The sequence below is a fragment of the Miscanthus floridulus genome, chromosome 17 (genome assembly GCF_019320115.1).
Source record: "Miscanthus floridulus cultivar M001 chromosome 17, ASM1932011v1, whole genome shotgun sequence".
NCBI classification, from domain to species: domain Eukaryota; kingdom Viridiplantae; phylum Streptophyta; class Magnoliopsida; order Poales; family Poaceae; genus Miscanthus; species Miscanthus floridulus.
Genome location: NC_089596.1, coordinates 22,923,505 through 22,936,175, shown reverse-complemented (window position 1 = coordinate 22,936,175; position 12,671 = coordinate 22,923,505). Strand labels below are relative to the sequence as shown.

General features: G+C 49.3%; 1 protein-coding gene across 1 annotated transcript; it reads left to right on the top strand.

The window, feature by feature from the left end:
• The first annotated feature begins 8,663 nt into the window (after positions 1–8,663).
• On the top strand, positions 8,664–12,266 carry LOC136518978 (uncharacterized). Its single transcript, XM_066512650.1, has 2 exons — positions 8,664–10,142; positions 11,798–12,266. Exons 1-2 carry the CDS (start codon positions 9,134–9,136, stop codon positions 11,974–11,976), a joined length of 1,188 nt encoding a protein of 395 aa, XP_066368747.1. The 5' UTR covers positions 8,664–9,133; the 3' UTR covers positions 11,977–12,266.
• Positions 12,267–12,671: the final 405 nt, after the last annotated feature.

The following is a 12,671-nucleotide window of genomic DNA, read 5'->3' as shown; positions in this document are numbered from 1 at the left end:
TCCAAGAGAGTAGCCTCACTAGCAAATCAAGAGTAGCAAAAGTGTGCATCCATCTTCTCATTAGGCTTCGCGTGGTCAAGTGAGAGTTCGTGCTTGTTACTCTTGGTGATCGCCATCACCTAGACGGCTTGGTGGTGATTGGGAGTTTGGTGTTCACCCGGCGGAGCTTGTGGGTGACCCAACTCAAGTTGTGAGCGGTTTTGGGTGATTCGCCGCGACGGAGTGTCGAAGAATCAACCCGTAGAGAGCACTTGATCCTTGCGCGGATCAAGGGGGAGCTACACCCTTGCGCGGGTGCTCCAACGAGGACTAGTGGGGAGTGGCGACTCTCCGATACCTCGGCAAAACATCGCCGCGTTCCTTTCTCTCTCTATTTACGTTGAGCACTTACTTTGAGTATTTACTTTGAGCATTTCAATACTTGTCTTACATCCATAGAATTGCTTGCTAGAGTAAGTTTGGAACGTTGGTTGCGAGGTTGTTGTGCATTAGTTTGATATAAACACTTTTTAGGCACAAGGGGTTAATTGGGCTATCCGTAGGATTTGATTATTGCAAGAAAATTTAGAATTAGCCCAATTCACCCCCCCCTCTTGGGCATCTTGATCCTTTCAAACCACAATTCGAGTGTTACTTTCACTACCAACTTCTTATGGTCTTTTCATCCATCAAATGGATGTTAAGACATCTTTCCTAAATGGAGAGTTGGAGGAGGAGATCTATATGGATCATCAAGAAGGGTTTGTAGCAAAAGGTCAAGAAGGAATGGTGTGTAAGCTGTTAAAATCTTTGTATGGCCTCAAGCAAGCTCCTAATCAGTGGCATGAGAAGTTTGATAAAACTCTTACGTCCGTTGGCTTTGTTGTGAATGAAGCCGACAAGTGTGTGTACTATCGCTTTGGTGGAGGTGAAGGAGTGATATTGTGCTTATATGTCGATGACATATTGATTTTTGGGACAAGCCTTAATGTGATTAAGGAAGTCAAGAACTTTTTGTCTCAAAACTTTAAGATGAAAGATTTGGGAGAAGCTGATGTTATCCTTAATATAAAACTAGTAAGAGAAGGTGATGGTGGGGTTACACTCTTGCAATCCCAGTATGTGGAAAATGTTCTAAGTCGCTTTGGTTATAGTGACTGCAAACCTGTTTCAACACCTTATGATGCTAGTATAATTTTAAGGAAAAATAAAAGGATAATGAGAGATCAGCTGAGATACTCTCAAATTATTGGTTCACTTATGTACTTGGCTAGTGCTACAAGGCCTGACATCTCGTTTGCTGTGACCAAACTAAGCCGGTTTGTTTCAAATCTGGGAGATAATCATTGGAATGCTCTGGAGAGAGTAATGCGCTATCTAAAAGGTACTGTGGACTACGGGATTCACTATACTGGTCACCCAAGGGTACTTGAAGGGTATAGTGACTCAAATTGGATCTCTGATGCTGATGAGATAAAAGCCACAAGTGGATATGTATTCACACTTGGAGGCGGCGCTATTTCCTAGAAGTCTTGCAAGCAGACCATCTTAACGAGGTCAATAATGGAAGCAGAACTCACAACATTAGACACCGCCACTGTAGAGGTTGAGTGGCTTTGTGAACTCCTAATGGACTTGCCGATAGTTGAAAAACCGATACCGGCAATTCTAATGAACTGTGACAACCAAACTGTGATTGTCAAGGTGAACAGTTCAAAGGACAACATGAAGTCATCAAGGCATGTCAAGAGGCGGTTGAAATCTGTTAGGAAATTGAGAAACTCCAGAGTTATAGCTTTGGACTATGTTCAAACAGCTAAGAATCTGGCAGATCAATTTACAAAGGGTCTTTCACGAAATGTGATAGACAATGCATCTATGGAATTGGGCTCGAGACCCACGTGAGTTATTCTATAGTGGTAACCTGTTCTATGTGATCGGAGATCCCATGAAGTAGGATGGTGAAACAAGCTATAGTTTAGCTGAGAGAAGAGAACCTTTGAATAGGCTCATTCTAGTAAAAGATGCATTTCTCTTCAATCCTGTACGGCAGGTTGGTTTATACCCTAATGCGTTCCGAGTGGTCTCTTTGAAACAAGGTAGTTGTTTCTTTGAAGCAAAGATGTTGTCCTACAGAACATCTTTTGAGGAATGTACCTATATGAGTCTGACTACTGGTCATAGTCTATGAGATGTGGGTGATCTCTAGAAACTTATGAAAGGCCTGGAGTATGACTTATAAGCTCCAAACCGCAGGGATGCTTTCGCAGCCTAGTATCAGTGAAGGACTCTGGTCAAACTTGTTTGCATAAGACTGTCAATTCAAGGCATAGTCCATTGTACAGTTGTGAATAAGTGTAGCCTTAGTTCTAGATGGAAGTTCAACTTAACAGTCTCCATCAAATACTGGTATATCAAAGATTATAGTGGATCTGAGAGCATTTTTGGTGTGGCTTGAAATTCTTGGTGGGGATTGTTGGAATATATGGGCTGGCCCATTTATTTATTCAATTCAAGAATTAAATGCCCACCAATAAATGCTAGAGAGATAAGTGGATTTGAGGAAGATCTTAATTGACTTAAATGGTGGACTCTGAGTACACCTATTGCAAAGTCAATAAAGGAGACTGGCGTGCCACACGCGCGCGCGCGCTCGCTCGCCTCACCGAGCCGGGCATGGACGGAGGCGACGCACCAAGCTGAGCCGAGCCGAGCCGAGCGAGCGAAGTGACGTGATGTAGTGCGGTGAATCTTTTGCCGGTTATCAGAGTCATCAATTGAGAGAATTCATTCTAGTAACGGCTACGTACTAATCTCTGGTATATTTCAACGGTTACTAGATTGATTGCCGCAAATTGATGACAGTGCTGAATGCCTGGCGTCCAGGTTCATTTCCCCTCCCTCACTGCTCGTCTATATAAGGCACTCTCCTCTTCCTTCCTGAAATACATACGAGCACCGAGTACTCCTTTGAGGAGACTTCTCTCTTCTCCCACTGTCTTCTGCTGCGCTCTTGTATTCCCATCGCCAGCACTGCGCGCACAAGTTCTGGCGAGATCAGAGCCTCCAGAACCTCGCCTTCTGCCAGAGATCCTGCTCGGGATAGGCAGGCGATAAGGTTTTTAGGAAGCGTTGAACGCGACTGCTCACTCCCTCCCTGATCGACTACGTCCTAGTGGCCGAGGCGCAGCGCTGATCGACTACAACAACTTCTTGGTGGCCAAGGCGCAGCACTGATCGACTACTTCCTCTTCTTCCTGGAGGCCGTTCGAGGGACTGCACTGCAACGACCTCTTCCTGCATCATTGTTGTACGACTACATCAACTGAGGCCATCCCACGACTAGTATGACTAGTCCAGATGGTAACGGCGCCTCCGGTGCCTTCGGCACTGGCCCCGTCTCAGGGTACAACCTAATTCATATGTGCTTATATTTGTTCTTGTTTATTAGCTGTTTAAACTTGAACACTGCCGCATATTTGTTCTTGTTTATTAGCTGTTTAAACTTGAACACTAGCACATATTATCTGGTCACTGAATCACTCAACATAGTCATAATAATATTTTACATGTTTAATTTTGGAATTAAAATATACAGAAATATGCCTAGAATTCTAACATAATCTGCGTACAACAACGCCGTACTCCGCACACTGACACGTTTTTCTACAGAAAATTATATACACGAGTGTTTGTATATATAATATATTCTGCCGACGTTATTTTTATTGTTGATTGTGATCCACACGCACATTTCCAAACTCAATGTAGTTTGATTTATTCATGTTATTTTTCTGGACGAATTTGATAGGTTGATGATATTTTTTCAATGAAGTTTGAATTAGTTTTTGGAAGCCACTGACGTTCTTTCGAAAACACTTCCAACAAGGATGTGCATGACAACGCTAAATAAAAGGACAGAGCTAGATAGGTCATGACCGGTCGCACGACCCTCTTCCTCCCCGCGCCACGCGCCTTCTTCCTCCCCGCGCCCCCTTCCTCCCGCACCACGCCCCTCCCCTGCCATGGCAACCTCGCCGCCGGCGGTGCTGCCCGCAACCCTCCCCGCGCCCCTCCTCCACCGCCCCCTCCCTCGCCGCGATCACCCCGCGCTCATCCTCGACCCCACCCTCCTCCTCATCCTCGCCCTTGCCGCCGACCACCGCCTCGCTGCGGCGCACTAGGGTTCGCTAGAGGTCCGTGGCCATGGAGCTTCGGCGAACCTTAGCGCGCCCACATCGGCCGCCTTCTTCCCCTCCCCCCTCTTGCCGCGACGAGCTCCGGCCGCGACGCCCCCGCCCCGACATGGCACGGCCACCTCCACCGCCACCAGGGTCCCTAACCGCCCGGCTGCCGTGCCCACTGCCTGGCCGCCCTGCCTCCCCCAAACCTTCCAAGTAAGACCACTAGGGTTAGGGAAGAAAGAGGGCACGGCTGGCGAGCTTGTCATCTCCAACGCCAGCGACCTCCTCATAGAACCCTAGCCTCCTCCTTCCTCTCCGGCGTGGGCGCCTCCTTCCTCTTCCTCTCCGCCAGGCACGGGCGCGTGGGTCACGCGATCGCGCGAGCACATGGCCGTCGCGTAATAAACTTTGCATAAATAAAAGCTATGTCACGTGATAGTACAATTTTAGCAGTTCAATAGCACATAATAACCATGGGAATGAATGGACATTCCAGTTACGAGATCTCTGTTTGGACATGATATGTTATAATCCTGGAGAAGCTTCACACACATAGTAGTGCAAGGGATTCGTTTAGATAGTACTGTTGATGTATTCCAAATTTTTACTATGTATTTAAACATAATGTATATTTAACTGTATAGCAAACACTATGTATCTTAAAAAGCTAGAACGACTTACAATTTTGAATTGAGGGAGTAAGAAAGAAAATGAGGTGACTTGGGATTTAGATAAATCTAAGGGGTAGTCCCTCTGTCCCTTTTTATTTATTGATATGGTATGCGTGTCGGTCAAGCTTTCTTAAGTCTAGTACATTTTGGTCGAAGTTGAGTATGCTTATACTTCTCTGTAGGTGAGAATGACAGATAAAAAGTGACGGAGGGAGTACACAACCAAGTCTCTGTCTCTTTATAGGTTTATTTCAGATGGCGGACGACATACCAAAGAAGCTGTCGTCATTTCAAAGTGTTCAACTGATTCTTTGACCAACATTGCCCACCTCTTCTGTGGTCCTGCCCTTCCTGACATTCCACCATAAGTAGATAACTAAACCATCGAAGTCTTTAACTGATTTGTCCACTTTAGCCCTAGAGCGCTTCCACCAATAATAGATGTTTGGTCCATCTATTATTACATTTATTAGTCAAACTTTGTTGCATAATCAAGTTTTTCCTACGAACTTTGTTGAATAGAGCCAGAGCGATGTTCCTAGGCGCCGAGTTAAAACATATTTTACATGAATTTCTAATATTAATTTAGATTTTAATATTTTTAAATGCATATTTATTCCATAGAAATATTTGGATATTTTTTATTAAAAAATATTTCTACATTTTTTTTAAATTCTAATTGATCTCTCTATACTATTGGGAAAATTTGATTACCTCTCTCTCTCACGGCTAACGTGGCACCACTTAGAATGGCTGGCGTGGCGTCACATCAGCTAAAAAACAGTTTTAAAATCACTCAAAGAGGTAAATAGGATGATTTTTTTCAAAAATTGGAGTCTTAAAATCTAACCTTTTCTTTAGGAGAGTATAAAAATCTAACCTTTTCTTTAGGAGAGCATCGATAACTTAGTCATTTTTATACAGAAATGCCATACAACACGCATATGTTTTAACATAAAAAAACACATGGATTTTTTTTGTCCCTCTCTCCATCTCTTTTCTTTCGTTTCCTGGCTTGTCTGGTCGGAGAGAGATACGTGCACTGCAGATTCCTCCCTTCCCTCATCGACCTGCGCTGCCTCATCCACCTTCCTGCCCTGCGGGCCCCGCGCACTCTGGAGTCTGGACGGCGCGGACACGCTTCAGGGCCGCACAAACCCGCCGGTCCTCTATGTATACGCGTGCGGCTGGACCTGATTTGTCCTTTTGTCCTTGCATAGAAAAAAATTGTTTCTTGTGATCTATGGATCTGCGATCTTGTGATTTATGATTTTCTGGAGGTAGAAGAAGGCTGGAGGTATAAGAAGGCTAGAGGTAGAAGGAGGACGGAGGCTGTTGGATTTTAATTCTATGGTGTAAAAAAAAGAGTAAAATGCACTGGAGGTCCATTAACTTTCGTCGTGGTGTCATATAGGTCAATGAACTTTGAAACTGCATTTTTTGGCCCATTAACTTTCGTTTGGTGTCATCTAGGTCCATCAACTTTGAAACTACATTTTTGATCCATAAACTTTTAAAATGGTTCACTGCAGGTCCACGCATGCATGCATGCACGTCGGCTTTAGGTCCAGACAGCGGCCGTGATCAGAAGGGAGATAGCGAGGGCAAGGAGGAGTACGGCGTGGAAGTTGTTTGTGAGGCAGAGGAGGAGGTAGATGCAGAAATGAAGAAAACCCAGCGATAGATTCTTTTATCGCTAGCTGTTGACAACACCACCTCGACACGCACGCACGACAAGTACGTCGCGCTTGGGTTTGCACGTTACGGTGGTTACGGTGGCGACCTGGAACATGGCCTCGTCGTAGACGCCCGGCGCCGCCTGCAGCGGCGTGTCCCCGCCGTCGCTGAACGCCCAGGTCCGCGCGAGGTTGAGCCCGTGGTCGGCCGCCTGGCGGAACGCCGCCACCACCTTGCCCCTGCGCGCCGGGTCCGACGCCACCAGCATCAGCCAGTAGGCGTTGAACCTGCTGAAGTAGATGGGCCTGCCTCCGCCTCCGGCCACCGCGAACCGCGTGCCGTCCACGCCAACCATGCCGCCGCCGCCGCCGCCGCCCGTCGTCTCGGCGTCCGAGCCAGCACCAACCGCCGCCGCCGCGGCCAGGAAGATGAGCAGGAGAAGGATGGCCGCCGCCGGCCGTGGCTTTGCCTTCGCCATTGCTGGCTCGAACTCCCTCCGGTGCACCTGTCGACTGTCGTTCACCGCGGCGCATGCATCGGCTTGTCCGTCGGGTAATGCACGGCCGGCCGCGCGCGCGTTTAATAGAGAGCCCCCGGGACCGGGACCCGGGAGGAGGCGCCGCCTGGAAGCGGAATGGGTAGAGCACGCAGCGCCACCACTCGTACGTACGTGTACGATCTGCGCAGCTAGGCCCTGGCGGCCAGCAGCGACGGCGCCGTCCGCCTCCGTTTGAATTTGAATACCTTCCGGGACTGTTCTGTTACCGCAGCCGGCGTGCGTACGAGGCGCGTTCCGTGCCGTGCCGTGCCGAACTCACGCAGGTAGTAAGATGGCTCGTCCCGTCATGAAACCGTACGTAGAAACGGCCGACGGAAGGGAGGCAGGGCGGGCGGCGGGAAGACGCGATGTGCCGGGGTCCACGGGAACGGACCGCGGAAACGACGCCGAGGCAGAGAGGCAAAGCCGCAAGCGCCACGAGTCCACGACTGGTGGAACAGGGAGCGGTGGAGGAGCAAGGAATCCGCGGGGCGGCACGACGCGTGCGCGCGATTGGGGCACCGCCAGAATGAAACGCTCGTCCGGGCTCGGTTGGACGCGGGGCAACGGGCTGCTTTGCCTAGGCCGGCAGGGGCTGAGGGCTGACGCCTCATGTCTCGGCTTCGGACGGCCGCTCGACCTAGCTACCACGGTGTCGTGTTGCGTTCGGTTTGGATGGATGGACTACGAGAGATGCCGGCGCAGGCTGCAGCCTGCAGGACACGAGCCCACGGCCACGCCACAGTGCCTCTGATGCCAATTGCTATTACTCCGTCCTACGACTACTCATTATGTTCACTCGTCGCGCAGCAGTAGTACGCCCTCAGTTCCAGGCATAATTGTATGTATGTACCGGCAGGCAGATCATCGACTCGAATTACTGCTCATCATTTTTTTTTCCTCCTCACACCGACACTACAGATTGGCTGGCGTGTGCAGTGTGCGTGATCCCGTCCGTGGTCGGCTACGGCAACGTGCCCGAGTCCCCGACTGGATGGATGCATGGATGATTGGCCTGCATCCAAACGCGAAGCCGGACCTGGGTACCGCGACGGGACGGCGTACGCCTACGTGGCTCCAGACGTGGTGCCACGCCGCGGAGTCCGTCGCTGGCTGAACAAAGCACGCGTTCAAAATTCAGACAGGGAGCTTTCGTAGGTACTCCTACAGCAGTACATATTGTATTGTATATACTGATGCTTGGCTCCTGAACAAGCAAAACCCGATCCGACACGGAATTACAGTATAATACTCCGAATCTACTAGTAGTATGTAGGTCACGACTACGATGCCACCGGAGGCCGAAGCCGACGTGCGTGCATGCATGCGTGGAGCTGTAGTGAATTATTTTAAAATTTATGATAAAAAATGTAGTTTCAAAGTTGATGGATCTAGATGACACCAAACGAAAGTTAATGGACCCAAAAATGTAGTTTCAAAGTTGATGAACCTAGATGATACCACGACGAAAGTTAATGAACCTCCAATGTATTTTACTCTAAAAAAATCATGTGTTGAAACTGTATAAAACAAATGGTCGTTAGATAGACATGAACTTTCTATAACTACCCCTGACCCTGGCATTTCAGAATCACCCACCAAATCAGAATCGCCCCCAACCGGCCAACCCAAGTCTCGACCCGCTGCGGCGAGCCAAGCGAAGCAAGCGCCGATGGCGAGGAATTGGATGATCCTCGCCCGCGTCATCCGCGTCGTGCAAGCGGAGGCGCAGGCGCAGGCGCAGGTCGAGCCCGCCGCGGTCGGGGAAGCCGCGCAGGCGCTGGCGGAGCAAGCCGCGGTCGAGGAAGCCGAGGACGCCGCGCAGGCGCAGGCGGAGCACGCCGCGGAAGGGGAAGCCGAGGAAGCCGCGCAGGCCGAGCAAGCCGCGGTCGGGGAAGCCGAGAACGCCGCGCAGGCGGAGCAAGCCGAGGTCGCCGCCGCGCGGGCGGAGCTGGAGGAGGTGCCGGCGGCGGCGGCGAACATGGGAGAACCCGGCATCACCATCTCGGTCGCGCTACCGCCGCGGGTCACCTTCGTCACCGCGCGCCTCAGTTCCCTCCCCGACGACCTGAAGACCGATCGACATGTACCCCTACATCATCGCTTCCGGGCCCTTCTGCCTCCTCGCCCACTTCGCTACGGCGCCCTACTCCGGCACGGACTTGAGACGCGTCCTCACATGGCGCGCCAACTGCCACCACCTCATCGTGGTGCGCCACTTCCGCAGGGCCGGTGGCCACATCGCGGCGACCGCCGTGCGCGTACCCGCCCGCCCCCGCGCCGTCCCCCGGCTCAGGAATATCGAGAGCGTGGGCCTCGTCTGCGACGGCTACACCGGCACCCGCAGACAACGCACCTACAAATTCAGGATCGCCGAGCTCATGGCTGACACGGGTCGCAATCCCTCGCTAGAGCTCGTCATCTTCAGATCGGACCGCAGCTATTGGTTCTCGATACCAGCATTGAAGTCCCCCTTGGTTGATTGGGATCGCTACCGGAGGTGGGTACCCCATGGTGCAGTCGCCGTCCACAGCACGGTCATGTGGTTCGACCTGTCGTGGGGGATCCTCAGCTGCGACGTCGAACAAGAGGACTTTCAAGTCTACTTCTACCGTCTCCCACGTGATCGTGGTCTCCGGAGGGGCGGGGCCACGGTGGACATCCACAGCAAGCGCTGCATCGCAGTGAGCGGGGGCTTGCTGCGCTACGTGGAGATCATCATCCCCGACCCCAACCCAAACGGCGAAGCAGCGACGGTGTCCATGTGGTCTCTCCGAATGGGTGACAAAGTGGAAGGACTGCAATGGATTGCGAACTACAGCGTGAGCTTCCAGGAGATCTGGAACAACTACAGCTACGTCGTGACCGGGCTGCAGCCAGAGATCCCCGTGCTCGCGGGCGTGTGCCCGGCGAACCCAGATGTGGTCTACTTCGACCTGCACCACCGGCTCTTCGGCGTGAACGTCCCCGAGCGCAGAGTGGTGGACTACGAGGTCAACCAGCACGAGCTCGTGAACGTGCCTGAGGCGCCGCTGCCACAGACGGGCTCCAGCCGCTACCTCCTCACTTGGAACCTGCTGCGCCCAGACAGAGGTAAGAACTACGTTCCAGCAAACTAAATTCTACTCTGCTTGCTTGTTTCTTGCAAATGATCCCTGCTGCAGAAGTTTATCTGGTAGTAGTACCTGGGTTCTGTAATTACATGCTTCGAATCTCAACAGCATTAGGTGATGAATGTTTCTGCAACATGTAGTTGTCTAGTACTGCTGCATTCCCTGATTTAGGAGGTTTAGTTTGTCCATGAGCAGTCGTCAGTACTGTCAGATGAAACTTGTGAACTAGTTTTAGGAGATCTCGCTGGAAAGGATGCCTTCTAAATTTGTTTGAGTTCGTATGACGTTGCATAATGCAGTTTCATAACCAAAATCAGACGCATACATACAGCGGCGGATCCAGGAATAATTTTAGGGGGGGGCTGAACAACCCATATCTCCGACTGTTGCTCGATCTTAAGTCTCAGTCCCACCTACACTATAGAACTTTGCCTAAAAAATTATGGGGCTCCACAGGGGTTCCACTGCAGCGGTATGGGTAGGGGGGGCTTGAGCCCCCGCCCCACTGTTGGATCCGCCCCTGCATACATATGCTAATTGAGTTGTTTTTCTGTTTCTGATCCCAACTGCCTGAACATGGATTTCATCGACCTGCACATAGCGCATTAGCTGAACTAGTTGAAGTTACACATTTGTCAAAGCTAGCAATCTAGCATGCACTTCATATTAGGGGCAATCTTTGTTGTCATGAGTGCTTTATCAACCATTTAACGTCCTGTCATGATTCTCTGTTTACTAGTAGTGGTGTCCATTTTTTCTGAGAGGGTACTGGTATACCAGTTGATCTTGGGAACAACATGATTGCAGATCGATTGAAATCACATTTCTGTCAATACAGATAACTTGACTGTGCTGATGCTTGAATTCAAGACTATTCCATAAATTACACTTTTTCATCTTGTCGCTGCAGAGTTACTGGGTGCATTTAACTTTGGTAATTGAGTTGTTTCTCTGTTTCTGAAAATGGATTTCATCGACCTGCACATAGCGCATTAGCTGAACTAGTTGAAGTTACACATTTGACAAAGCTTGCAATCTAGCATGCACTTCATATTTTGGGGCAATCTTGTTGTCATGAGTGCTTTATCAACCATTTAACATTCTGTGATGATTCTCTATTGACTAGTAGTGGTGTCCATTTTTTCTGATAGGGTAGTGGTATATCAGTTGATGTTAGGAACAACATGATTGCATCTTGAAATCACATTTCTGTCAATACAGATAACTTGACTGTGCTGATGCTTCAAATCTGTTCCATAAATTACACTTTTCCATCTTGTCGCTGCAGAGTTACTGGGTGCTTTTAACTTTGTTATTTATGATCAATCTGTTCTTATATTGAGGATGTATTTTTCCGTATCGAAAAAGTGACACTTGTTCTGAGTATGCTGGACCAACCAATCAGTGTCACTTGATGCCAGAACTCAGAAACTAGATTCGGCTGGTTAATAGCTTTCGCCAGGAAGTAACAGATATATATAATATGTGTATCTTGTGCGCTGTTGATGCATACTGTTCTTGTCTTATAGCAGAGTATCAAGACAACCTCCAATTGTGTTAATGGTTTGGTGCTCTCGGTTCTCAGATTTAGAATTCAGTCACCGTTGTCTAACTACCATTTCTTCTCTGAAGCAGCAACAGCCATCATTGGGCATGTGTCACCCGACCTGCCGGAAGATGGTTTTCCCGACGACCCCAAAGACGAAGAGCCACAGGATCCGAAGGGGAAGGGGAAATCGAAGGCGACGGATGGTCGGCGGAAATCGACGTCGGCGAGCAGCAGCAGGCCGAGCAAAAAGCTCTGCATCAAATGAGTTGCAACGAGCTTTGACTTCCAAATCTCTGCTATACTGCTCCGGATGACTGACGAAGTTGTGGCTCAACGTGATGGATATATGGGTTGGACTACTTGGAACATTTTGCCTGGCTGCCATAATCTGCTTGGTGTTTTCTCTTGCTGCCGGCCACATTGTTCTCTCTTTATTTCCGGCCTGACACCCTGTTAATAAAATGAGTCCTCCGTCTCATTGCAATTTGCAACACCTCCATTGTCCTTCTTGGAGGATGATCTTACCTTCCGAAACAAAATTTGCTTCGCGTTTGATTTGCGACGTTTTACACAAATTATATTAGGTACTGTGTGGCTCATTTGCAGTCCTCTTTGTGACATGAGTACGTGACCCGTTCTCTTATTTCCGGCCTGACACCCTGTTAATAAAATGAGTTCTCCATCTCATTGCAACACCTCCATTGTCCTTCTTGCAGGATGATCTTATCTTCCCAAACAAAATTTGCTTCGCGTTTGATTTGTGACATTTTACACAAATTATATTAGGTACTGTGTGTGGCTCATTTACAGTCCTCTTTGTGACATGAGTACGTGACGCATGTTGGAAAACAAAGTCGTCCAAATCTGGTAATCTTACACATTTATATGCACTGCCAAAATGTAATTTCTTAGGGAGAAATGCTACTCGTCATTATCTTCAAATTACAAGTCGTTTTGTCT

Excerpts from the sequence above, each read along its gene's own strand:
- LOC136518978 (XM_066512650.1), top strand. The coding sequence starts at position 9,134 with ATGTACCCCTACATCATCGCTTCCGGGCCCTTCTGCCTCCTCGCCCAC. Across the intron at positions 10,143-11,797 it reads CCTGCTGCGCCCAGACAGAG|CAACAGCCATCATTGGGCAT; the intron begins GTAAGAACTACG and ends TCTCTGAAGCAG.